Source organism: Hypomesus transpacificus, unplaced genomic scaffold, assembly GCF_021917145.1.
Source record: "Hypomesus transpacificus isolate Combined female unplaced genomic scaffold, fHypTra1 scaffold_42, whole genome shotgun sequence".
NCBI lineage: Eukaryota > Metazoa > Chordata > Actinopteri > Osmeriformes > Osmeridae > Hypomesus > Hypomesus transpacificus.
This window is the reverse complement of record NW_025813938.1, coordinates 2,264,708-2,291,900: the sequence shown is the minus strand read 5'-3', so window position 1 is coordinate 2,291,900 and position 27,193 is coordinate 2,264,708. Positions and strand designations below refer to the sequence as shown.

Below are 27,193 nucleotides of genomic sequence, written 5' to 3'. Positions count from 1 at the left end.
CAGAGAGAACGACAGTAAGACTCACAGTTGTGATACCACAGTCGCCTCTCTCCGTTGGAGGGGCTATACGTTATAATTAATATCACACCCTAATTATGTCTTCAGGATGGGGACTGTATCTAGCGCGTGTCAAGCTAATTGCCTGACCACCTGAAAAATTAAAATGCCTTTGGTTGAGCACCAGAACCTGTCTCCATAACCATGAGATGCATTTGTCAGCCACACACACACACACGCACACACACACACACACGCACACACACACACACACACACACGCACACACACACACACACAAACACGCCACCTGCATTCCATGGTTCGTCAGCTAATATGTCTCCTGAGGCGTTTCCATTTGCTGTTATTGTGGCTGGTGTTTTTTTTTTTCTTTTCTATAAAACTCATTACAGAGAAGGAATTATAGGGGAAGTATCTGGGTCCTGTACAGAGACACTCAAACAGCTAATTATAATAACCTGACACAAGTGAGTTATTCAGCTGCCTCTAAACAAGGGAGGAGATCAGAGAGAGGCACTTAAGATGAATGGATTAGGCTGCAGGCTATTACACTGGGAGACGTCACAACAGAAGAGAAAGATCCTTCTTTTAGGCTGTTTGGCTTTCTTACGGACGCTTCTTCATATTCCCACACAGCCGTGATGGAGGAAGGAGGACCATGAGATTTGAATTTGAACAAACATGTCAGCGATTGCTAAGCATCCATCTTTAAACGTCTGTGGTAGCACGTTGCTAAGCTGCTTATGAAGTAATGATCTGTCATGAATCACACATTTCAGTGCATGGGAGTTAACTCTAATTACTGTCGAATATTGACCTTAAATGCTGGGCTCGCAATGGGAGAAAGTCACGGCTGAACTCAAGCATGATCGCGGCCAGGGTCTTAGTTGTAATTGAACGCAAGTGACACTTGGAAGTTTGCTTTAAATGAAATAATGACCTTCCAGGCGTCATTTAACGACACGTTCAGAAACACCAACACTCACTGGCATCCAACGGCGCAGCTCTCCGGAGTGACGTTGACACTGACGGCCGTCTCAACCCACACGCTGTCCACACAACTTAATCCTGGGTGTTTATGAAGGACAACTTTAAGGGGGAGAGAGTCAAGAGAGTTGAGAATGTGAATGCTTTGAGCCCCCTCCCCCTCTCCCTCTCCCCTCCTCTCCCCTCCTCTCCCCTCCTCTCCCCTCCCCTTCCCCCTCCCCCCCTCCCCCTCCCCCTCCCCCTCCCCCTCCCCCTCCCCCTCCCCCTCCCCCTCCCCCTCCCCCTCCCCCTCCCCCTCCCCCTCCCCCTCCCCCTCCCCCTCCCCCTCCCCTCCTTTCTCTGTCCAATAAAACATGAAAGTTCCCCAAAAAAACGACCTTAAAGGGAGAGTGTCTGCTCACATGTCCAGAGAAGGTGGCCTGCCACCTGGAAAAGGAGTTAGCTGCATCTCCTCCCCCCACCCCACCCCCAAATGCTGTTCCACTGAGCTCCACCCCTCCCCTGGTCTCAGTAACAGCTCTGCAGTACGAGAAGGGCTGGATAAACCTGGTTAAGAAGTGCCGCAGTAACCTTTGTTGTTGATTGGACAGCGCCAGTAGCTCAGTAAACACAAATCCATGCTGTCCAGACCTAACTGGACATCATCAGGGTGAGATCATCTCCCAGCTGAGCCTCCTACTGCAGCTCTCCCCTGGACAGCCCGACGTTGCAGCCAATCACAGCGGGAGGTCAGGAGAGAGGCCAGCCTCGTCCGTCCGCTCCTGTTACATCATCTGACACCAGGCTCCTGGTGGGCGTGGACACGCCCCCCGAACCGTCAAACACCACTGTGTTTTATTTCGTTCAGGCGTCGACCTTAAGTCCCGGTTTTCCAGCGTAAGTACCTCTATCTCTCACACACGGTGATGTAACCAGTCTGGTCGCTGACGACAAAAGCAGACAGGGATGTTGCCGATGCAAAGGTAGAGGAGGGGGAGGTGGAGGGGGAGGGGGGGGGAGGAGGAGGAGGAGGAGGGGGAGGAGAAGGGATTGGAAGCCATCGCCTACACACAAGGCTGATAAAACACAGCAGGGTGGAAGGGCCAAGATTTTAAACCCGAACGAGGAAGTTCTAGTCAATCTTCCAGCCGCTCGTCACGCCGTCACATGTTGATGTAGCTGATGAACGCCAGTCATGAGGTCGTCGATAACGTGAGGCTTCCATCTTGCATCCATCATCCACATGGCTGATGTAGCGTTGGAAGACTTTAAATTGCAGGCTTGGTGTGCGGTTGCAGTTTCAACTCGCCAACACACCCACGACAAGATTATTCTAATACTGGTTAACGTACACATCTAGCAGGACTGAAGTCTCCCTTCCCCAGGGAACAGCCAAGCTGGCTGTTCCATGTCGTTCCACACTGTTTCCAGACAGATAATTCCAGGTTTGTGCCCACTAGCGCCAGCCTTCCTGTAATTACATGTTATTCATTTGATTTGTTCATTAGTTCAATCCTTGGCTGGGTAGAGCCTAACTGGGACCCTCTTATTAGTGGTTCATGACTCTCTCTTTCACTCTCTCTCTCTTTTTTTCTGTCTTTCGCTCTCTCTCTCTCTCTCTCTCAATCTTTTCCCCCTCTCTCCCTCTCTCTCCCTCTATGTATGCTGGGTTCTGGAGCAAGGGGGAGGGTCGGGGGGGGGGAGAGAGGGATCAGAGTTCCAACTCCTGCCCTGGCACTGGCACAGGGAGCCAACATCCACTCTGGGAGAAAGACAGGAAATGACATCACGGTCTGACTTCCTTTTCATCCAAAAAAGAAGATTGGAAGCTTCCATTCGGATTTGTATTCACCATGAAGGCACTGTGTGTGTTAGGAACCACTGGGAGGAGCCACAAACAACCACAGATACAAAACCTTCTATGTTCTCTCCCTTTTTTCATACCTGGAAGGTAATTGGTTTTGCACCAATACATACAAAACAGAAATAGATACAAGACTATAAAAAAAAACACAAGCAGCCTACATAGGGCACATCAAACGAGGGAACAGTCGTCCCAAGTTGACGTTTCTAATCGTAGAGTTACATGAAAAAGTAAAGAGCTCACGTACAAACACAACGGACCGACAAGCTCCTCGACGCTCCACAGAATCAAACGCCCGAAGCCCGCAACATGTGACCTACCTACTGCTCCTGCTCTGTCCCAGTTTCCCCGGAGAAGAGAGATTGGAGTAGAGAGACTGGAGCAGGTCAACGCGGAGGGGGGAGATAAATATTTCAGTGTGGGAGGAGAAGCAGGGAGCCACAGAGGGCTGGAAGTCTGGCCCTGACATCTCAGGAGCTGTTCTTTATCCTCCTCACACGCCGAGATCAGATGAGAGCTGGTTTAACACGCTGTCACATCAGCACAGCTGGATTACACACAGGTGGGTCTCTCTCACATGAAAGCAGAGCGGAGTTTGCGTTGGGTGAGGGGTGAGAATTGAAGGGTGAGGGGTGAGGGATGAGGGTGGGTTGTGGGTTATGGGTGACAGGTGATGGGAGAGGGGTGAGGCAGTAGAATCAGGGCGGGTTCTCCCTCCCCTCACATTCCGCCTGGCAGCAACAGGCAGCAGAACCCCAGCACGAACACCACCACTGTGATGAAACAGCCTCCTGTATATTCCAGCCCACACCGACACACAAAACAAACAGCCCTAAAACCAGCTCCGCCTCCCAGCCCCCCCAGCTTGAGGGACAGGTGAACCAACACACACACACACAGGAGGACAGCTACTGTTACCACTGTAAGTCAAGGTAGGATTGAGTCCCGTGCGGGATCTGATTGCATCTTTGCTGGGCGGCAGAGTGGCAGCTCGTCACTGTGGACGGCAGCTCCGCCCGGCAGCCCCGCCTGCCTGAGGAGAATAAACAACCCTGACAAGAGGATCCCAATCTAAGACGCTGAGGGAAGGACCCCCTGACACAGGCTGCCAGCCTCCCTCGACTCCCTCCACATCCCCCCTCTTTTGCCAGACTCCCCTGTTCGCTCCTGGTCTTACCCAGCCTCCCCCTGCCTTCTCCAGCCTCCCTTTCCTGACCAGCCTCCCCCTAGCCTCCCCCCAGCCTCCCCTTCCTCCCCCAGCCTCCCCCTGCCTTCTCCAGCCTCCCTTTCCTGACCAGCCTCCCCCTAGCCTCCCCCCAGCCTCCCCTTCCTCCCCCAGCCTTCCCTTCCTCCCCCCAAAGTCTCTCCCTCTCCTCCCCCAGCCTCCCCCTGCCTTCTCCAGCCTCCCTTTCCTGACCAGCCTCCCCCTAGCCTCCCCCTAGCCTCCCCCCAGCCTCCCCTTCCTCCCCCAGCCTTCCCTTCCTCCCCCCAAAGTCTCCCCCTCTCCTCCCCTTCCTCCCCCTCCTCCCCCAGCCTCCCCCAGCCTCCCTGGGGGCTGGGCTCCCAGGCTTGTGAGCAGCAGCAGCAGCAGGGCAGAGAGCACGTGACCAGGCTGCTGTTGGTTTAACCTGTCACTGCAGCCTCTGAGGGCTGAGTGAGGGAGCAGATGGAGGAGAGGAGTGGGCAGGAGGCCAGATGTATCACCTGAGACACTCACACACACACACTCAGACACACACATGCATGAATACACACACATGCATACACACACACATGGATAATGGGTCAGTGAGTACAGCACTCCTTCACATCCAAAGATGTGGTGTTTACCTTTATAACTATACAAAACCTAGCTCAGTCTAAAACGGAAAGCAAGTGTTTGTGTGTGTGGATGTGCCTTGATTTCAATGCCAAGAAGTAAAGCCTTTTCTCAATCTCTCAGTCCCCCACACAGCCACGCAAGCATCCAGATCCTCACAGTTGTGTTGCGCTTGTCAGGCAGACGACAGCTCGCTCAGCGCTCGTGTCGGCCTCTCCTCCCTCGCACAGAGGCTGGAGCCTGACGCTGCCTGGGGTCATTACTGCACAGTTACTCTCTCCTTTACAGAGAGAGAGAAAAAGACTGACACATAAAGCAACAAAGAGAAAGGAAGAGAGAGAGAAATACACAAATCGAAAGCGAGAGAATCTGACAGGCAGAAAGAGGGAGAGAGCGAGGACAGAAAGACACAAAGAGTGAGTGAGTGAGTGAGTGAGTGAGTGAGTGAGAGAGAGAGAGAGAGAGAGAGAGAGAGACAGAGAGAGAGATAGAGAGAGAGAGAGAGAGAGAGAGAGAGAGAGAGAGAGAGAGCAGGAAAGAGAGAGAGAGAGAGAGAGAGAGAGAGAGAGAGAGAGAGGGAGTGAGACTTCCAGAGGCGAGGTAAAGCTGACAGATTAGACAGAAGTTCCTCTGCTCCCCCAGGCAACCGTTGCCGGGGTCTTCAGTGGGGGGGGGGGGGGGGGGGCCTGGCGGAGCGTAGGGCACCACAGCCCATCCTGTCAGTCTGACAGCCCCATCCAGAGCAGTGCTCATGGGGAGGCATGATTGATGATAAATATGTACTCACACAGGATCTAAATACCTGCATGGTCCACTGCGTTAATCCCACCCCCTCCCACTTCCTCCTCCCCCCTCCTCCCCCCTCCCCTCTCCTCCCCCCTCCTACCTCCTCCCCCCTCTTCCCCCCTTCTCCACCCTCCTCCCCCCTCTCCTTCATCAAACAGCCTGGCTTTGGAGATGGGATTGGGTGTGAGGGACTGTGTCTGAGCCGAACAATGCCCGATGGCTGCTTTAATAGTCCCAACAGGTGATGTGGAGACAGCGCTTAGGAAACAATCCACTCCTCATCAATACTCACTTTACAGATCTGTATTTCACTGATAACAAACTATCTTGTAAAGATGAAGAGATTGGAAATGATTTTCACCCAACTGAATCATTGTGTTTGCAAGTGCGCTAACATAAAGGCTGGGTTTCTTCGCCGTATTTCCACAACAGACTTGATTTATTTTTCTTCTTTCTATTCTCTACTAGAATTAAATATTGATTGCTACTTGGTGATCCGTGACAGGCATAGCACTGTATGACTGGCATATCACTTGACAGCAACACCTAGTAATTCCAGGCTTAAAACCTAGAATATCTAGTTGACAGTTACTCAAGCAGTTCTTGCAGTGAAAGCTTTATATATAATGGATGTCGGTATCTTACATGACCATCAATTCACCAAAAGCACAGTGCGGATGCCAATAGGATACACTCCCCTTGTGGTCTGCTGCACAGCAGGCGGTTTGACAAGACTGCCCTCTAGTGGTAACACAGGAGGGTGTAGAGATTCAACTGGTACAAGATAGCTATTACAATCATGAACAGATAAACGACAAATCCCAAACAAATACTCTTTGTACATTGAGACAAAAGACACTTGTGCACTGTGGAAGCATAGAGGCTAACCGGCTAATCAAAATAACAGTGTTGATCAAACTGTTTCATACGTTAAGACTGGAAACGAGCTAGGCTTGGATTAGCCTGGCCGTCACCTAATCAGGGATCACAAAGAGTTCATTGTACTGGCGTATCAAGGGAAGAAAAGAAAGTGATTTTGGCAAAGACTGTCGGCTACGACAGGCAGACCTCCTCAGTTTGTGCAGACGTATTAAACAAACGTTTCAGATGGATTGGGATTAGTCTTATTTACAATCCACAAACCACATGAGATGGTTCAATATTATGAAAATATTTAGGGTTATCATCAGAGCCTGTGTGAAACCCTAACCCTATGAGAGCCGTGCCTGAGGTGTATATCCAGAGTGGGCGTGTCCCAGTCTCCTCGCTCTCTGCCTGTACACTCCTGTGTGGGTCCTGGCTGTTTCGTCTCCTAGGTGTCAGGTGTGCTGTGCAGATCACCTTACCTTGGGCCACTTGGGGTTGAGCACGCGGGCTCTGGAGGCGTCGTCGAGCGCGGCCTGGTGGCGTCCCAGCTTGAGGAGGGCGGCGGAGCGGTTGCTGTAGAGGATGCAGTTCTGCGGGTCGGCCAGCAGGGCGTCGCTGTAGAGGCTCACGGCTCCCTGGAAGTCCCCTCGCTGGCACGCCTCGTGGCTCTGACGGACCTTGTCCATGAACTCGGCCTTGCTGAGCCCTCCGCCCGGCCCCTCCTCCGGCACGCGGCGCGGGGCTCGGCCCACCGTGCGAGAGCCGAAGATCGAAAACTGGGGGGGAAAGAGCAGACATACTCCCAGTCAGGTCGGTAGGAGTGGACATCTACCAGTAGTTTAATCAGTTAGGACAAGGACAGGGTGCCCCCAGGTTTGGATCTGCCCTCTGCACTTTGCTCCCCCTCTCTCTCTCTCTCTCTCTCACCCTCTCTCTCTCTCCCTCTCTCTCTCACCCTCTCACCCTCTCTCTCTCTCTCTCACCCTCTCTCTCTCTTTCTCTCTCGCTGCCTTTCCTGTCACACTTCAGTTAAACCGCCCAATAAAGCGTGACAAATGCCCACCCAAAAGACATCTTTAAAAACAAGGACACATTTTTACATAGGTAAATGATGACTCAATGTATTCCAGGATTAAAGCTGTAGACTTCATGGGTGAATGGTCAATGAGGACGTTTTGGGGCGGTTGACCAGAGCTGGCTACGCTGTGTTAAGCGTTAGAGTGTCCAAGTTTCCAGACTTCTATCTAAGAACGGGCTGGAAGAGCCTGTGTGGTCATCAGGCCCCGTCAGGCCCAGTCAGGCCCAGTCAGGCCCAGTCAGGCCCAGTCAGGCCCAGTCCTCTGTGCTCCAACACCTCCATAGAAACCAGACTGGAGCAGGGCAAAGCTAACATGACACTACAGGTGATTTAGTCTTACTTTCAACATGACACTGAGGGGGAACAGGCCTACTTTCAACATGACATTAGAGGTAGCATAGTCCTACTTTCAACATCACATTACAGGTGAAATAGCCATTCTATTACCATGACACTACAGGTGAAATAGTCCTACTGTCACCATGAAACTACAGGTGATTTAGCCATTGTGTCACCATGACACTACAGGTGAAATAGCCATTCTGACAGCATGACACTACAGGTGAAATAGCCATTCTGTCACCATGACAATACAGGTGAAATAGCCATTCTGTCACCATGACACTACAGGTGAAATAGCCATTCTGTCACCATGATACTACAGGTGAAATAGCCATTGTGTCACCATGACACTACAGGTGAAATAGCCATTCTGTCACCATGACACTACAGGTGAAATAGTCATTCTGTCACCATGACAATACAGGTGAAATAGCCATTCTGTCACCATGACAATACAGGTGAAATAGCCATTCTGTCACCATGACACTAAAGGTGAAATATCCATTCTGTCACCATGACACTACAGGTGAAATAGCCATTCTGTCACCATGACACTACAGGCGAAATAGCCATTCTGTCACCATGACACTACAGGTGAAATAGCCATTCTGTCACCATGACACTACAGGTGAAACAGCCATTCTGTCACCATGACTCAGTGTAATGTCCAGTGTGGGATTGTGGGCTGGTCACAGAATTCTACACCCTCTCATGCTGCACTCCACTGCTCATGAGCTCCCACAGGTCTGGGGATACCAGAACGATACAAGCTAGGGTGACCAGACGTCCTCTTTTACCCGGACATGTCCTCTTTTCAAGACCTAAAAAATGCATCAGGCAGGGATTCCAAAATCGTCCGGGTTTTTGCTTTGTTGGATATTCGTGTTTCTTTGGGTCTTTCATCAGCTATTACGCCCTTACAAGTTTCGGAAAGGGTATCTCCCTTACGTTCCACCTTCTTGCGTGACTCTGACTGTAGAGAGAACTGTCATTTTGATCAGATCTGGTCACCCTAACACAAGCTGATGCTGGTACTGAGGTCATCTAGGTTTCCTCTGGGCAGGGAGGGTGCATAGCAGCAGGAACCTGCTTCCTTGTGAGATTAGAGATGGGTTAGGATCTAACGGGACTCGAACCGAGGGGCAATCCCAAACTGAGATGTAGTTTGATGAAGGAGGAGGGAGTTGAGGGTGGGAATATCTCTGTGTTTACCAGTGTATTAGTGTTGAGAGCTTCTGGATGAGGGAGCTATCTGGTGTCATGATAGATGAGGCTAACAAGAAGCCCTCCACTGCGCTGTAAACCCTCACCTAACGATCTAACAACGGGATGGTAAGTAAAATGTAAATGTGTTGCAGCATGCTGTCCACTGTGTAAAATGACCTGTTTGTTTTGGTGTGGCACAGGGAAAGGAGGGGTGGAGAGAGAGGAAAAGAAACCGATAACATGTCCTGAGTCTCTATTGTATTGCGGTAGTGGTCTTGTAGACAATAACAAGAGGAAAAATTGAGGCCCACACGCACGCCTATGTACACATAAATGCGACGTACCCACAGCAGGTATAGGTTAACAAGCATAATTAGGGGTGTGAAAGTCTTTAAACGGGATCCCGGTGATGTTTGCTGAAACATCCTTTGAAAGTCGCAATTTTTTCACAACATAAAATCCTTAAATGTAAGTTTTAAAACACAGCGGGGGTGTTTACAAACATACTGCGAAAAAGTGGCCAAGCTACATAATCCCCAAAAATGTGACTTATATCACCGTTATAGTGTAGCGCACACTGTACTTAGTTACTTGGAACTATTTAGAGATCAGTGTTGTCGTATGAAGCCATTAAATTCAGTCAATACATATCTAAACTCATCCGGCATTCAATAACAAAGATAGCCAACCGCTACTTCAGTATGCACGACTGGAAAATCGATAGAAAGTTTACGAGACTGCGATGCTCTGCAACGTAACAGTGGGAGATATTCTGTGGTCAGTCGAAGAAAATAAATGACATATGTTGTTCAATTTACATCTTATTTTAAATAAATAGTTGGCTACATTAAATAAAATGATCATAAAATATGGAGGATCGTGTTAGTTCGTGATGTATTTACCTTTTCCTTTAAAGTTGCTTGCCTCTCCATCCTGTCTGTGTTGTATGCTACTCGGTTTTTGAAACGGGCTCTTTCATCCCGTTATAGACCAGCTTCATGGACACAGCCTAGTTTTCAACTCAAAACTCTTCAACTCTTTCTAAAAAACGGTGTTGATCAACTGCACGGGTGTCTACAAACCGTTCAAACGCAAGATCAGATGTGGTTTGTGTGCGTTGCACAAAGTTTTCTCAAGCACAGTGCGCCATATTGTCAGCCTTTTTCCTTTTTTTTTCCCCTTTCTCCAGTTGCCATAGCGGATTTCTACAGTCTGTAGCTTCTCTACAGAGACCGTATCTCAGGTTCCCATGCCTTAACCTAGTAGCCTAGTCCAACTCATTGGACCCGAATAAAGTCAAAATCGCCTAAAAGGATTTCGTATCCGGCTGAGCAAACTAAGTTCTTGTTTCGTCCAGTGAGAAGATGCCAAAGCTTTGAGGTGCAGCCAAACACAAATGTAATTGTGTTGTAAATAATATTAGGCTTTTACTACATTCAGTTACTACTAGCTGAATTCAAGTAGCCTATCCTAATCATTTGAAATCTACCGTGAAAAAAATAGGGTAACAAGTTGTTTAATAATATAATAAATGCTATAAATAAAACCAGGCACAGGTGATCGATCAGTCAGTTGTGGTTGTATCGTTTAGTCCTGAGGAACTTTTTTCCCCTGCAGACGCGATCACCTTTTCTGAATTTTGCGTCTGTAGGCCTATTAACCAGCAACTGTGTGGGCCAACATTAAATAAAACAGTACAGCATAGTAGACATAAAACGAGCATGTAGGTAGGCTGTCAGCAAACATTTTCGGTGAACTATCCCTTTAGAGTAGAATTCGTTCCACGTCTCCTCTTTTTGTTTAATTCGTATTTTGGCCACAAGAGGACGCTGTCTACCCTTTTTAACTCCTAAAGTAGTTTGCTGATGAGAAACGCTTATTGTTCTGTTGTCAGGGACTATCAATTTACCACCATTTAAGATAATTTAGGGAAACAAAAACAACAACAACATATTTAAGGATCTGCATAAAGTCCAATCCTTTTTTTTCAGAGAAGATTCAAACAAAGTGATTGTAACAAGCTGACTAGGCCAGAACGGGTTTGTTCTGTAGGCTAACAAAATTTAAACTATTATCCCACAATTTTATTCTGAGTTTGAGAGTGTGTTTAACTGTTTACAGAATAACGGTGATGCACTGTCTGGATCTCAGTGCACTATCCCAGGTTCTTCGAATTAGACTGAACGTCTGCCCTGTAGCAATGTAGTTCACTAACCTTCTTGACATAATGCCGGTTTTGAAAGTCATTATTGACTATGTGTAAAGGCCACCGACAGTGACCATGATCAGATCTATCAAGTAGTCTACGCATTTCATTGATTAGGCCTATTACAAAAAGAAAGTTGTACATTTTGTGGCCATCCATAATCCATATAGACCTATCTGTGAATATCTAATTATGTGAAAATCATGTCTGATGTCAGTTAATAATGGACTAATGTTCCCACTGTTTTTGAAAACGTCTTCAATTACCTTTTCTGGGACCCAAAGCCAGATATGTCAGGTTTAAGTCGTCAATCCGGATCTATCGAGTTCGAGCAGTCAACATGGCATTTGCCTGACCCTAGGATACTCGTCTGCCCCTGTCACCATTAAACCCGTCCGCTTTTGGTAGTCGCCTATCGGCTCCAAAATAGTACCGACTCTTTTGGTAATCCCCCGGTGTGCTATTCACCTCTTCAGCTGAAACCCGTCCCACTAGAGAACATCGTGAGAAATTGGCTGGTACATTGATTTTGAGATATAACGTCCGCTGTAACCCATATTGGAAAATATGCAGTGTCTCAAAAGTGTTTAAGGAGTCACTCAAACAATAATTCTCAATGTCAACGTCAAATCACAACAACAAAAAATGCTAACAAAAGCAAGCCTGGACATTTAAGATTTATATTTCAACAAAAGTCGACTAACGTTATTAAAAGTTTTAAAGTTTTTTGTTTTGTTTGCTTAACTGTTATTGATCGTATTTGTTAAAAAGTACAATAGATACTTAAATGTTTTCCTTCTTCTGCCTTTAAATTATACGCTGCTCTGACAAAAGGATCTGGTCGACCATAAGACCAGACAATCTCCGTTTCTGTTATGTAATACACTGTAACAGTGATAAACGGTCAGAGTGAAATTCCTTATTCGGTGACAGATGCGACTCCAGCTCTCATCCTCCACCTGTCAGGCGTGGTCTGACGACGGAGGAGTTCCCAACGCTGATTGGTTGAAGAGGTGGATTCCCAGTGACAAGCCCACGAGAGCAGATATATAATGATTCAAGATGTTGTCTAGAGAAAAGGACATTTTAACTGACTATTCGACTTACGAACCTCTCTATTGCTATTTCTACAAACCGGATCTGGTAAGATTGAATTTCAAGACACTTTACACAATTATATTTAAGGTTAAATAATTTACTTTATGCTACCTTATACTAACTTTACTTCAGTTATTATACTGGCTGTGAACTTTCTTTTTCTAATGCTATGTGATGTAAAAGTGTATAAGCATATGTATATGTAATGTAAGATCCTGCAATCAAAATGCAAATGCTACTAACTTGTTACAGTAGCACGTAGCACACGGCAGTAGTTAAACAAGTGTCACTAGACAGCAACAGTGGTTCCTAGCAATCAGTGGACCAGCGGGTCATCATTTACATTACATTTAGTTATTTAGCAAACACTCTTATCCAGAGTGACTTACAGTAAGTACAGGGACATTCCCCCCGAGGCAAATAGGGTGAAGTCCCTTGCCCAAGGACACAACGTCATTTGGCTCAGCCAGGAATCGAACTGGTGACCTTCAGATCACTAGCCCGATTCCCAAACCGCTCAGCCACCTGACTCCCTTCATCAGCAGTGTCACCTACCATGTTCATCACCAGTGAGAATTGACGTGAAAGCTAGTTGTTAAATGTGACGATTGACGAGTGTGTCTTGGGTGGCGTCCAGTAGGAGACGTCAGAGAGATGAAGACCCAGGAGACCCTCCACGTAGCCACACCGGCCAGGGAGAGCCTGGCCCTCACCAAGCTGGCAGGCACCTCCGTCTACCTGAAGCTGGATTCCTCCCAGCCCACCGGCTCCTTCAAGATCCGGGGCATCGGCCACCTTTGCAAGACCGTGAGTGTCAACGCTGTTCTCGATGAGTTCCTTCAGGCTCGGTTTGTACGGACTGGAGGAAGGGTGGAGGAGGGGTGGAGGAGGGGTGGAGGGGGAGATATGTCAAGTAAAATGGCCCGAGGATGTGATTTGGCTAGTCAGTTGTCCTAGGGCACTCAGCAGTTCTGGGGCACGAGGGAGGGGGTGAGAGGAAAGGGGGGGGGGGGGGGGGGGTTCTATGTGACACTGTGTGTTCCGACTGGTACCAGTTCAGACCAGTTTGAGGAAGTCTGGCTGTGTTGGCATGGCAATCTGGTGGCATGGGTCTGTTTCTGTAGTGCCCAGCGCTCGTGGAGTGGGGGACTTGAGTGAGTCATGTGCTCTTTGCTTTGTCTTTCAGTGGGCTGAAAGAGGCTGCGAAAGATTCGTCTGTTGTTCAGGTGAGCCAACCAATCAGAGTCTTCGGATTAGATAACAGCCACAGTACATGTAATGAGGATATTACGTAACCCTAAAAAAAAAAAGCCATAAATTGTAGAAAACATCATTTTCAAGCATGATTGTCACTGTTGTGTGTTAGGGCTCGACATGTGACTTTGGATGTTTTGTGACATTTCTTTACCCCCTCGTCTCACAGGTGGAAACGCTGGAATGGCAGCGGCCTATTCCGCCCGGAAACTAGGAGTACCTGCCACCATCGTGGTCCCCAGTGTCACCCCCAACGCCACGGTGGACAGGCTGAAGGATGAGGGCGCCAACGTCATCATCCATGGCAAGGTCAGAGATCCACATCACAGATTCACAGATACTGTATTAGGACAGCAGTTCGCCCATTGAACGATACAATACCGAGTGCATTACCTAACACTTCAGAAGTAGATAATACACAAGAGAGGGTACCTCAGGTTGATCAATTTTTATGAGTCAGGGAGCATTAATAATAAACATGAACCATAGGTGCATCTGAAACTGCTTGTTTTTTTCTTCCTAACAATGATTTATGTGCCCTTCCTAGGCGCTGAATGAGAGTATTGAGTATGGACAGCAGCTAGTGGCAAATAACCCTGCCTGGATCTTCATCTCTCCCTTCGACGACCCTCTAATCTGGTGAGTGGTTTAATCTGCCCTGATCATCACCGCCGCTCTGATAACGTGTTGTGTAGGAGATAACCGAGGCGAGATTTGAGACTTGTGTAAATCGCTTCCAGAGATCACTATATGTCCCAGCACAGGTTTATGGTTGGTGTCACAACCGTGTCTATAATTACACACATATCAGCTGAACACTGTAGTGAACATGAGGTGTGTTTTTTTTTTTATCAGAGCTGTTGTAAAAGATAGTTTTACAGCACATTGAGTCCTGTTTTTTGGTGACATAATTCATGCCAATAAAGTAGATTCACAGCGATTACGTTTTGCATTCTGGCTTCTTGAAAACTCACTTGTTGTGTGTCCGTGTGTGTGTGTGTGTGTGTGTGTGTGTGCAGGGAGGGTCACACTTCCCTGGTGGAGGAGTTGGAGTCGCAGCTGCAGGTGAAGCCGGGGGCGGTGGTGCTCTCCGTGGGGGGTGGGGGCCTCCTGAACGGGGTGGTGGAAGGCCTGCGTCGCGCCGGCTGGGAAGACGTCCCCATCGTCGCCATGGAGACCGTGGGCGCGCACAGCCTCAACGCTGCCATGAAGGCCGGGAAGCTGGTCACCCTGCCCGAGATCACCAGGTACGGATGTCATTAGAGATGCTCGGTCTTCGGTAACGTTTTTGACTTGGTTCTCGGACGTCCAACGGTATCATGGTTACTTAAGTTACGTTCTTTAATAATAATAATAATCTTCTTTTGTTGCTCCTTGCTCTGCAGTATCGCCACGACGTTGGGCCTCACGAGAGTGTCAGCGCAGACCCTGAAACTCGTCGGCGAGCACACGGTGTTCTCCGAGCTCGTGACAGACCAGGAGGCCGTGAAAGCCGTCGAACGCTTCGTCGGTGAGTGTCCCCGCGCACATCGCTCCCCCTTCTCCGCAGAAAGTCTCCCAGGTGTGACCGCGAAAAAACTACCCAGTGTCTGACCACTCGCTTCTTCTCTCCGTCCGCAGATGACGAGAAGATCCTGGTGGAGCCAGCGTGCGGTGCGGCCCTGGCGGCCGTGTACTGCGACATCGTCGGTCGCCTGCAGAAGGAGGGCAAGCTGGCGAAGGAACTGGGGCCTGTGGTGGTCGTGGTGTGCGGTGGCAACAACATCAGCATCGATCAGTTATGGAGGCTCAAGAAACAGCTGGGCATTTCTTCCTAGACGGTGGCCCGAACGACCTCATACTTCTGTATTTCAAACCGACACTCCATTCCGCTCTCGCGCCGGTGCTCCCACACAGCCAGGCCCAGCTACGCGCTGTCTGTGAAGGTCAGCGAGAGCAACGACAAACCCCAAATCATTCCAGACTTCACCCGCATGCGCCTCGACTTATGGTTGTCTCGCGGAGTCTTTGAAGGACTAACTGGATGAGGATTGTGTGAACCCTTGGCACGATCGAGGGATTGATCTGTCTAAATGTAGATACTGCTCTGGCAGTGGTTGTAGTTTTTTTTTAAAAATGATATCCTCTTGAATCATTATGGTGTAGGTAGAAAACCATATAGAGGTGTACAATTATTTGTTGGCATGTTCTATGTTGATGTAAAATATACTATTTGTTGCACTTTCTTCATCCACTTTTGTACTGTATTTAAGTTGAATAAATTATATTTCTTTTCCTGAATGTGCTGTCTGGAGAGCCAACTATCTTCTTCCACCCATCACAAACAGATGTACAGTACAGTAAAATAACAGTGGACACACTCAGCACCTGGGAACATTGTTCTGTTTTTCAAACAATAAAATACTACATAACCAAATCCAGAAGATATTAATGATAGATATTTATAGAATCTGTCATTTTCTGTATCCAAGTTATACTATTCCACACTGTTTGGACTGCTGACGGTTTGAGCACATTCAGCCTCAGCTGAGGCAACTTGATCTGGTAACAGGCTGTTAATAAAGAACTGGATACAGTCATATCATGCTGACCAGTGAGTACTTTCACTGTGCATAGAGGGTGCAGTAGGCCATCAAGAGAATATCTTCAACTAAGCCTTCAAGCTAATCATTGCTATTACAAAGGCACATCATTAAACTTTGCTAGTAGTTGGTTCAGATCTCTTAAACGATTACATTTAGAAGGTCATTCAACCATAAATCAGTTATTTAACCAGTGATATATTCTCCAGTCAGGGTGTTTCGAAATGAAGGCTGAATTAAAATATAATTGACCTTATGATTAAAGTTACGGATGACAGGAGATAAATTGAGGGTCCAACTCATTTTCATCTCTATCAGTTCAGTGCCAATTTCATACGACAAAGTAATTATCTCCCCACTGTTCTACATAATCTTCTGATCTATGACAGTGTAACAGCGTTCCTGTCTAAGCAGTCATCTGATAAAAACACAACCATTGAGCCATTCTTAGCTTTTATGGCACCATAACTCAGAAAATTCACATATGAATGATAACCGGTATCGATCCCATTTACAGTATAGAAGAACTCCTCAACCCAAAAGTGTTGCACATGTGTTTTAACCTTCAAACCCCTGAGTTTCCCCAGAGTTATCTGCAGTGTGAGATTGAGACAGGTCAACAACTTGCCTTGTTTCACAAACCCTATTCTATGTCCGAGCGAGAGTTACATAGTCATGTCAATAGATCAGAATGAGGGTGACACTGGAAGATGTACACATGTAAACACTTCCTGTTTTTTTAAAGCTCGACCGTGTGATTGGCTGTTTTTCGAGGGCTGCGACCCATGTCTGCGTCCTCATTGGTTATTAAAAGGGAGGCCGGTTAGGAGTCCCCCGTTTCAAGACACCCAACTCCACAGAGCCAGGGGGCCATACCATGACCAGGATGCCTCACACATCTGTTCCTCACAAGTCCGGTAAAAATGCAGTCTGGACTTGCTGTAAACATATATATAGATCACGCGAAGGAAGGTGCAATATGTGGGGAGGGGGTGTTGGTGTGTGTGTGTGGAGGGTGTGTGTGGGGAGGAGGGTGTGTGTGTGGGGAGGGGGTGTGTGGGGAGGAGGGTATGTGTGTGGGGAGGGAAGGTGGCAAGGGCTGAAATCCAGTTGAAACTGGTCAGGGCCAGCCAAGGCTGCTCCGTTAGGTGTCTGGTTAAACATTCCTGTCAGCTCTGACGCAACACGTCTAGAAGACGAAGCCTTACATAAAAAGCATGTCTGAGAGGAGAGGAATAACAGGCTTTCACAATCGTCAGAAAACCCAGACTCGCACAGCTTTTCTCTTAAGTGATGCCTGTAGCTGAACTTCTCTTTATTTCTAAGACAGATTACTTTAAACGGTGCTCGGGCGAGACGTCATCATGAAAGATGTCATCGCGTGGAGGGAGAGTAACAGAGACACTAAAATCCACACACTCACATCAAGCTTACATCAAGACATTGTTTTTTTAATTGTGACACAGAAATCATAAACGCCATCCGATTCTTTACTTCTGTATAATCAATTTTTAGATATCTGTGTTAAGTTTCCGATGTGGAGAAGTAAGACAGTCAAAGTTAAGTTAATGCAACCATAAATAATTGTCATAAATATCAAGTACATGTATATCACACATTTTCTCATGTACTCCTCTGTACGGATATGTCCTTTTTATGATCTCAGCTCCTTCCTTAGAGGTATGAATGGAGTGGTAGAACGTCCTTATTAGCAGCGGTAAAACCCTTTAAAAGAACCAAACCCAAACTAAATTGGCAAGCAATTCAACCATCTTAAATATTTCAGTAGCTTTCGTTGTGTTCGTCAAGTTCCCATCCAAGTAAAAATACTTTTTCACTTGTACAAGAAAATATGTTTCACCATGAGGAGAGACGAGAGTCATCTGAGTTACTGGTCACTTCAAATTTAGTAAAAAACAAACAAAAAAAACCCTCAACAAACAGGATATCCAGTTGAGAATATCACAGTTTGCCTGTTTCGTCATATTTTTCTTGGAAGAGTAGTGCAGAAGAAATGCAAAGAAAACGAATCGGGAGAAGCGAATCAGCAATAATAAAAAAAGGACAAAAAGATAAATGCCAAGAAATATAACAATGACCTATTTACAATTTTTTTGTAGAGTCTTTGCACAGCTATAACATTTTGGTTATGGGTAAAATAGACGAAAATATACTGCTGACGTCCTGCTCTGACAGAAGGTCAGCAGAAGCCCGAACTAAAGCGAATCCTCCGAGGTGAATGTTGACGGGTGTGAATGTGGAGGGGTAGGGGGTCATAGCACATTCAGTAGCAGAATCACTCAAGCTGAGCAGCTAGGGGGGGACACACCTCCCTCCCATTGCACGAAAGAAACACAGGTTTCGCAACCCAAACATATGAGCACAATAGATCTGGCAACCCAATAAGTCCCAAACCTGGCAACCAGGAAGAACTAGTCAGAGCTTCAAGTCAACCTCACCTTTCCATGCCGCCACAGCCACTAGGAAACTTAAAGAAAACTCAACTTCAAACTTTACTCAATAGATTAATATGACTTTTTACATGACTCACATACCCTCTTTATCGACTTGAATAAAATATATTCACTGTTTATATATATATATATATATGTATATATATATAGGCAGATAAGTTAGGTTTGTCTGTAAGCAGTCTTCACAGGCAGTAACTGCATAACTTCCTCCGCAGCGCTTGTTCATGTGGTTTGCTGCTGAGAGCAGCCCAGGCCAGGCCCAGGCCAGGCCCAGGTCAGGCCCAGGTCTGTCCCTGGAGGATATCACGTAAAGGGGAGCACTGAGGGATGCCAGTCCCCATGTAGGCTGCCCGTCCCTGGGAGGGAAGAGGCAGGAAGAGGTGGAAGCTTGTTCCAGGGCCTCCCTTGACAAAGAGAGGGAGGGAGGGATCAAGCCTGCTGGAAGGGGTATGTAGGTGGGAAAGGGGGGAACATGGAGGTGAAGAAGGATGAAGAGTTTCCTCTACAGACTATGTGCCCTGTCACCCCCCCACCCCACACCACCACCTCTGTCAGTAATGATGTTACTCCAGGACTCAGTGCAACCAGAACAGACATCGTCGTCAGTGTCAAGGCAAGAGGGGATCTGACCTCTGACCTCCCCTGAATTAAAATTAAGTCAAACGCACTCTTGAACAAAATGTCTCAAACCTCTTGCGATGTTATTTAAATATTGAAGTGCAAATACAATGAGGTGGGGGGGGCAGGGGGAGAGACAGAAATCAAGCAGCATCAAACTATAAAAACAGGGTAGAAACCCCTCTTCAGTGTGGTTCTGACAGAGTGTGGATGTGGTTGTAGGGGAAGTTGGACAACATGATGGGTAGGGGGGGGTGGGGGGGGTTAGCTGTGAGGTCACACAGAGGTGTTGTTTCCGACGGCGACGGGCCTAGCCGCTGAGCGGGTCCTCTCGGTAGTGGATAGCGTAGCGTAGCTTCTCCAACATGGCGTCCAGGGACGAGTACTGAGGAAGCTTCACCATGAACATGCAGGTCTCCACCCGGATGTAGCGCGAGTCTGGAGATCCTGTCCACGCAAGCACAGGGAGAGGGGGGAGGAGAGGATGAGGAGGAGGGGAGGAGGAGAGGAGGGGGAGGAGGCGGAGGAGGATGAGGAGGGGGAGGATGAGGGGGAGGAGGTGTAGGAGGAGGAGGGGGAGGAGGATGAGGAGGAAGGGAGGAGGAGAGGAGGATGAGGAGGGGGAGGAAGAGGAGAAACTCAAGTTAGAGCCAAGAAACTGGATTTAGCTCCCTTTCACTCTAATGAATGAGTGTAGGCAGTTTAAAACACCCTGTTGGGATGAGGTAATGTCTCGCTGAGGTAATAGCGCTGGATGTACGGGCGTCATCTCTTATCTGGAGTGCTTTTGGAAGCTATTCAGACGTTCTGTCAAGGTTGAGTGGGATTAGCAGCTGGATTACAGGTAAAACCTTCGACATGAGAAGTACTTTTAATCTGTTCTCCCCCCGTGGGATCACATCTGCCTCTACAGCCCAGCTTAGGATAAGGCCCCTCGCCTCCGGAGGGGAACATGATCGGGTTCACGGCTTCCTCTGAACCAAACCGCTGAGTACTGGAACTCGCTTGTCTCACTGTTTGAACTAATTTACAGACACAATAAAGGCCGGGGACACCCAAAAATAGAAACGAGGATGTTCAAAGTCTGTCTGGGGCAGAGACACTATGAGCCTGGACGATAATCACTATCAGACCTTCCTGTACCAACAGCCCAAAGAGGACATGGAGATAACAGGGATAAGATGTCTGTCACAAAACACACACAAATACAGAGGCGTGAATCGATGTTTTCGCCGTTTCCCTGTCCAGTACCTGCGGCACCATCCGGAGGGGCGATCTTCATGGGGTATGGGGGCACGTGAGCGGTGTCGGGCCCCCCGTCCTTGCAAGGGCAGGTGAAGGGGATGCGCTCCTGGTTGCAGGCGAACTTGATGAACTTGCAGAGCTCCTCCTGGGTGAAGGTCTCCAGCGCGGCCCAGAAGAACTCGATGTGCGGGTCAGTCTCCATCAGCCCCACCTGGTACATGGTGTGGGCCTGGGGAGGAACACTCAGGTCACTGGCTGAGCACACATGGACTAAATATCACGTCACTTGTTTTTTTGTTGTTTTTTTTCTATCAACAGATGGCTCAAAGGTTGTGTGTGGGTTGTTGGGAGGTGGGCAAGAAGTGGACCTTTTTTATGTATTTGAATACCGTAATTTTCAGACTATAAGCCGTGCCTTTTGTCCCATCTTTCGACCCTGTGGCTTATATAACGGTGCGGCTCATTTATGGATTATTACAGCTAACGGTTCATAAATGGGAGCTTCCTCAAGCAGCCATCTCTTTCCCGACAATCCCCTCTGTGCACAAACCCCTTACATGTGGTAATGAAACATTAAGACACCTGCAGCTTATGGGGGGGAGTCCCTGTACTTACTGTAAGTCGCTCTGGATAAAAGCGTCTGCTAAAAGACTAAATGTACCTTGAGGAACTCCAGGTTGATGGAGGGCAGGCCGCAGGTGCGCAGCTCGGCCTCCAGGGGGCTCAGCATGGTGAGGAGCTGCAGGGGGATGACGGAGGCCAGCCCCGCCCGCACCGCCCTGGTGCACTCCTGGTTCTCCAGCTCCCGCAGGCGCAGTGCCCTCACCGCCCGTGCGTACACGTCCTTGTTCTCCCAGCTGGACGGACGGACACACACACACACACACACACACACACACACAGTGTGAGGTGAGGAAGGGGGGTCGGGGCTGGTGAGGGAGGGAGACGGGGGGAGGGGGGTGGAGGGGGGAGGGGGGTCTGGGGGTACCTGACACAGAGGTGGCGTCCCCCCTGGCACAGCTCCACCTCGTCCCCGGTCATGGTGACGTAGGTGAAGGTGCAGCAGGGCCGGCTGGGCGAGTCCGGGCTCTCCCCAGAGTGCTGCTGGGACGAGATCTCCGCACACAGAGCCTCCAGCTCCGCCTCCTCGCTCACCTGAGGGGTCAGAGGACATACAGGGGGTCAGAGGGGCACCAGGAGGGTAAGGAGGGGGGGGGGGGGAGAGAGAGAGAAAGAAAGAGAGAAAGGAAGACATGCAGCAAAGACGTGATCCCTCCTCCAACAAAATATACACACGTCTCTCCGTCTGTGTGTGTGCAAGTGTGTGTGTCTCACATTCTCAAACTTCTTGACATAGTTGTAGGTGAGCAGGTCAGCCTCCTGCAGGTCCAGCTCAGGGTCCAGGGGCTCGGCCACCAGCCCCTTCCAGAAGGAGGTCAGGAGGTCCAGGGGCAGGGGCACGTCCGCCCGGATGGCGATGCCCAGCAATTGGCCGAAGAAGTGCAGCAGCTGCTCCTCGGCGTAGCTGATTGGACAAGGGGTCAGGATGTACTTCCCCTAGAAGAACACATTTACATTGTCATTTAGCAGACGCTCTTATCCAGAGCGACTTACAGTAAGTACAGGGACATTAGTAGGGTGAAGTGCCTTGCCCAAGGACACAATGTCATTTGACACGGCCAGGAATCGAACCCACAACCTTCTGATTAATAGTCCGACTCCCTAACCGCTCAGCCATCTGATCCCCACACTGGTGTCACCCAGGTGGATCATTGAGGACAGCTCGGTTTGTCTAGGTTCACGAAATCGAGGAGGTGGCGTCGAAATGACGCCGAGAAGAGTTCTGTGGGTGGAGCCCAGGCACGTACCTTGTTGCGATTGGTTGCAGCGCTGGGGCAGGGCAGCAGCAGGGAGAGGGCGGAGCTCTGCAGCTCCTTACACACCTGCCACAGGAAGTGTCTAAATGAGCCACCTGCGGAGAACCAGAGGAAGAACCAGAGATTAGCAGGTGACTTTCTGGACGCTGGCGTGGAGTGTCTGTGTAGCGGCTGGAGGTGAGAGGAGGAGGGCTGGAGGTGAGAGGAGGAGGAGGGCTGGAGGTGAGAGGAGGAGGAGGGCTGGAGGTGAGAGGAGGAGGGCTGGAGGTGAGAGGAGGAGGAGGGATGGAGGTGAGAGGAGGAGGAGGGCTGGAGGTGAGAGGAGGAGGAGGGCTGGAGGTGAGAGGAGGAGGAGGGCTGGAGGTGAGAGGAGGAGGAGGGCTGGAGGTGAGAGGAGGAGGAGGGCTGGAGGTGAGAGGAGGAGGGCTGGAGGTGAGAGGAGGAGGAGGGCTGGAGGTGAGAGGAGGAGGGCTGGAGGTGAGAGGAGGAGGAGGGCTGGAGGTGAGAGGAGGAGGGCTGGAGGTGAGAGGAGGAGGAGGGCTGGAGGTGAGAGGAGGAGGAGGGCTGGAGGTGAGAGGAGGAGGAGGGCTGGAGGCGGGCGGAGACTGACTGGTGCCGTGGACCTCCTCCCCGGTGAAGCGGATGTTGAAGGCGTAGGTGGGGTCTCCCCCGCTGGCCAGCTTCACACACAGCTGGGAGGAGGGCACGCAGGAGAGCTGGAGCGCAGCCTGGCAGAAGTAGGTGTTCTCTGGGGTGCGGATCTCCCCTGGGACACACAGAGAGAAACACACAGAAACAGACATTGTTAACGAGGCTGGCCTTGGGGGGTCTGGTGGCGTGGACGGTGTTGGGGGTGTGGCCTCGCTCCAGGTCGCTCACCTCCCACCATCTCCAGAGGGTCCAGGGTGATCTCAGGGGCGGCGTGGTCCACCGTGCGCTGCACCGTGGCGTTCAGAACACGGTTCATCACCGTCACCTTGGTGTCATAGAAGACCAGGCCTGTGGAGAGAGGGGAGGAGAGGTGAGATGGACTGCTGACCAGCGTCCTTCTCAACGAGGTAGATAAGAGCTGCAGTGTTGCCCTCTGACCTTTGGCTTCGGCCAGCAGGGCGGCGATGCTGTTCTGGTAGGTGTGCGTCTGCCTCAGCTCCACCAGGGGCAGGAAGAAGCTCTCCAGGGTGTTGTTGAGAGACTGCAGCAGGGCGAAGCGCAGACGCAGGCTCTCCACCGGCACGTCTGCACAGGAGGGCCCGGTCAGTACGCAGGCACTCACACTCACTCTCTCTACCATAGACACACTCTCTCTACCATAGACACACTCTCTCTACCCCACACACTCTCTCTAACCCACACACTCTCTCTAACCCACACACTCTCTCTAACCCACACACTCTCTCTACCCCACACACTCTCTCTACCCCACTCACTCTCTCACTCTCTCACTCTCTCTACCACAGACACACTCTCTTTACCCCACACACTCTCTCACTCTCTCACTCTCTCACTCTCTCACTCTCTCACTCTCTCACTCTCTCACTCTACCACAGACCCACACACTTTACCCCACACACTCTACCCCACACACACACACTGTACCCCCCACACACACACACACACTTTCTCTACCACACACACAAAGGTGACATACTGAGCAGGCAGGTGACGCGGGGGTCGGCGGCGTCGCTGGGCTCCAGGTAAACCTCGTGGGGGTGGAGGCGTGCGGGGGTGATGGCCAGGTGACGGCACAGCCTGTTGACGTACTGCACCAGAGCCACGTCCATCTCCAGGCTCCACTTCCTGCAGGCCTTCTGAGCGTGCCTGGTGTCTAGACAGGTACACCTGGACACACGCACAGGACACAGTTAACCCCTCCGTTGCCCTACAGGACACAATTAACCCCTTGTTCTCCTACAGGACACAGTTAACCCCTTGTTCTCCTACAGGACACAGTTAACCCGTCTGTTCCCCTACAGGACACAGTTAACCCCTTGTTCTCCTACAGGACACAGTTAACCCCTCTGTTCTCCTACAGGACACAGTTAACCCGTCTGTTCCCCTACAGGACACAGTTAACCCCTCTGTTCTCCTACAGGACACAGTTAACCCCTCTGTTCTCCTACAGGACACAGTTAACCCATCTGTTCCCCTACAGGACACAGTTAACCCCTCTGTTCTCCTACAGGACACAGTTAACCCCTCTGTTCTCCTACAGGACACAGTTAACCCCTCTGTTACCCTACAGGACACAGTTAACCCCTCTGTTCTCCTACAGGACACAGTTAACCCATCTGTTCCCCTACAGGACACAGTTAACCCCTCTGTTCTCCTACAGGACACAGTTAACCCCTCTGTCACCGTACAGGACACAGTTAACCCCTCTGTTACCCTACAGGACACAGTTAACCCCTCTGTTCTCCTACAGGACACAGTTAACCCCTCTGTCACCGTACAGGACACAGTTAACCCCTCTGTTACCCTACAGGACACAGTTAACCCCTCTGTTCTCCTACAGGACGATACACAGACAGCACCCTCCCACCCCGTGAACCATCTGCCCTCCACACAGACACCCCCCCACCCCTCACTCCCCAGCCCCCAGCCCCCCCCCCCCCGCTGCACTCCTTTGAACTTCATCTCGACCAACTGCCAAAACAAGTCCCTTACATCTATTACATGTTCACATGGTTTCATTCCTGACAGATCACTAAAACTCAGAGCACAAGAACCTGCTCAAAATATGATGTCCCAAGACTTGATGTGTGTAGTTGATGTTCTGGATATTATTGTAAACGTAAGCTAAGACAGTGTATGCTGACTGTACACTCCCCTGGTCTTGCATCATCATCAGTGGTCATGTCCAGAATCATGTTGCCATCTCACATATTCCACGTGTTCAGTCCCCACACGCGTGTTTAGCACTGTCATTTGCTGACATAAGGCGGGGTTTGACGTAACTGCACAAGGTGTTCCAGGCCCCGACTGTTTTGAACGCGCTGCAGTCGTGTGTGTGTGTGTGTGCTGCGTACACCGCTAGGAATGTTAACTGCTTCAAGCTGAGCGTGAGGGGAGCAGGAGGGGGGGGGGAGCAGGAGGGGGGGGGGGGGGGCTAACCTTTCAAAGTGGAGGTCATAACCACAGGCTAGAAGAGCCCTCCACATGCTACGGATGTCTTGCTTGGCGCGGTCGACAGCAAACTTGTGGAAGCCCTCCAGAGTGAGGTACTTCTCCTCTGGAACTGGGACAGTTAAGCAACATCAGGAAAGAAATTGTCAACTCTTTTTTTTTTTTACTGTGCCCTTTAATCATCCGTTTGTCTCTACTGTCTGTACTGATTGCGATTGGTTGTATGTCAATTTAACCGATCATGATCTTTAGACAGGTGCATATAAAGATACAGATTATTAAGGACACAGTCAACACACACACAGCACATATTGCTACAGGTATATAACAGCAGGAAGGGCTCACCTTCAGGCTTCTTGGCGGGAGACTTGTCTGTGTCCTCAGGTCTGGACTTCTCAGGAGACTTGGGCTTCAGGACGGTCTTCTTTTCACTCAGAGCCGTCCTGGGGAGACGCGAGCAAAACCTCACTTATCTCCTTATCTAAACACTTCCTGTTCTGCAGTTTTATCTGAGTAAATCCTCACATTTATTGGGGGCAGACAGAGATAACCGCAGTGATGAAAACAGGGACATTTCTATCTGATATCTCTATCTCGATTTTGGTGATCGTAAGCCTTTAAAGCAGGCTGTATCTGAAGTCAGCCGGCACTTAGCAATGGAATTTTTTCACTGATAAACCTGTCTGAATTCCTCTGATCAGATTACCTGACGCTGTTGAGCACAGACTTCTCCTTGGTGGGGGGCTTGGTGATGGTCCTCTTGGTGCTGACCACCTTGCCCTGGTGCTGCTCCTTGCCTGCCTTGCTGTACTTGTTCTTGTTGGGTTTGGGCGTCCCGTATTTACGGAGAATCTAGAAGAAACATTTGACGTTCGATAAAAACAGGGTTGAGAAGGTCTGGTCAGGTGAACCCCGAGGACCCGACACACACTACTGGACACTTTTGTTATTTTTTTTTAATATTTTTTTTCGAAACGTTCTTAAACATTTTTTTTAACTTGATTATCAATATATATATATATATATATATAATATCACAAAAAATAACTTTGGACACACACATACATGAAGAAAAGTACCTGTGTGAGCTGGTCTTCCAGAACCTTCTTAGGAGGCCTTACGTTGGTGAAGAAAGTGTGCAGCAGATTTCCGGGGGTCTGGGAGTTGATCTGCTCCTTGCTGAGGAAGATGTCCACCACCTTCAGGGGTTTGGCAGGAGTGAGACTCAGCATCTGCTCCGAGTGGACGCAGCTCTTGAAGATGTCCGTCAGAACGTCACGCGCCCCCGGAACCAGCTTGTCGCCTGGGCAACGTGGAACAGCTCCGTTTAGAACAGACGGCTCTCATCGATGTCATCATGTTTTCATTTGGTGGAATTATGAATGATCTATAATCATGATTATGTCATTGTTCATTTGTTTTTGGCAGACACTTTTACCCAAAGCGACGTACAGGGGGAGGATTTGAACCTGCAAACCCTCTTGATATGTGCCAAACCAACCTCTTATAGACTTGTCCAGGAAGTAGTCTTCGAGGGCAGAGCTTCCTTGAGTGTCGAACAGGCTTTGGTTGACGCTGGAGGCTGTCAGAAACTCCTCATTGGTCAGCTCCATCAGCTCCTCCTCCCCCTCCAGGCTGGACAAGCCAATCAGGTCGCTGCTGTTGAAAAGGCTGGCACGGATCTTCTCCACTTTTGCCCGCGAGCGAACCTAAGTTCAACACAAACTTGTATTTGAAATTTTGAATTTCCAAACTTTTTTTCCCCCCCAAA

General features: G+C 49.4%; 3 protein-coding genes across 4 annotated transcripts in view; 1 reads left to right on the top strand and 2 right to left on the bottom strand.

Moving 5' to 3' along the window:
• Positions 1–6,615: 6,615 nt before the first annotated feature.
• On the bottom strand, positions 6,616–10,112 carry LOC124464894 (tetratricopeptide repeat protein 28-like). The gene is made up of 2 exons (XM_047016801.1): positions 9,848–10,112; positions 6,616–7,095 (listed from the first exon to the last, which is right to left on the bottom strand). The coding sequence occupies exons 1-2, from the start codon at positions 9,875–9,877 to the stop codon at positions 6,790–6,792; spliced, it is 336 nt and encodes a 111-aa protein (XP_046872757.1). The 5' UTR covers positions 9,878–10,112; the 3' UTR covers positions 6,616–6,789.
• Positions 10,113–12,230: 2,118 nt separating this feature from the next.
• On the top strand, positions 12,231–15,775 carry LOC124464885 (L-serine dehydratase/L-threonine deaminase-like). Its single transcript, XM_047016789.1, has 8 exons — positions 12,231–12,294; positions 12,887–13,056; positions 13,436–13,475; positions 13,673–13,812; positions 14,051–14,142; positions 14,523–14,750; positions 14,889–15,013; positions 15,124–15,775. Exons 2-8 carry the CDS (start codon positions 12,904–12,906, stop codon positions 15,318–15,320), a joined length of 975 nt encoding a protein of 324 aa, XP_046872745.1. The 5' UTR covers positions 12,231–12,294; positions 12,887–12,903; the 3' UTR covers positions 15,321–15,775.
• Positions 15,776–17,515: 1,740 nt separating this feature from the next.
• Positions 17,516–27,193, bottom strand: part of LOC124464777 (probable E3 ubiquitin-protein ligase HECTD4) — a 38,758-nt gene continuing 29,080 nt past the window's right edge. For both annotated transcript variants that reach the window (XM_047016611.1, XM_047016612.1), the window contains exons 61-75: positions 26,924–27,131; positions 26,502–26,725; positions 26,129–26,274; positions 25,768–25,865; positions 25,411–25,534; positions 23,948–24,138; positions 23,389–23,535; positions 23,179–23,298; positions 22,910–23,065; positions 22,291–22,394; positions 21,758–21,979; positions 21,411–21,577; positions 21,084–21,279; positions 20,429–20,651; positions 17,516–19,624 (exon numbers count right to left, since the gene is read on the bottom strand). In XM_047016611.1, the coding sequence (XP_046872567.1) occupies positions 19,488–19,624; positions 20,429–20,651; positions 21,084–21,279; positions 21,411–21,577; positions 21,758–21,979; positions 22,291–22,394; positions 22,910–23,065; positions 23,179–23,298; positions 23,389–23,535; positions 23,948–24,138; positions 25,411–25,534; positions 25,768–25,865; positions 26,129–26,274; positions 26,502–26,725; positions 26,924–27,131 (2,463 nt within the window). In that variant the 3' untranslated portion in view covers positions 17,516–19,487. The remainder of the gene's footprint in view (positions 19,625–20,428; positions 20,652–21,083; positions 21,280–21,410; positions 21,578–21,757; positions 21,980–22,290; positions 22,395–22,909; positions 23,066–23,178; positions 23,299–23,388; positions 23,536–23,947; positions 24,139–25,410; positions 25,535–25,767; positions 25,866–26,128; positions 26,275–26,501; positions 26,726–26,923; positions 27,132–27,193) is intronic.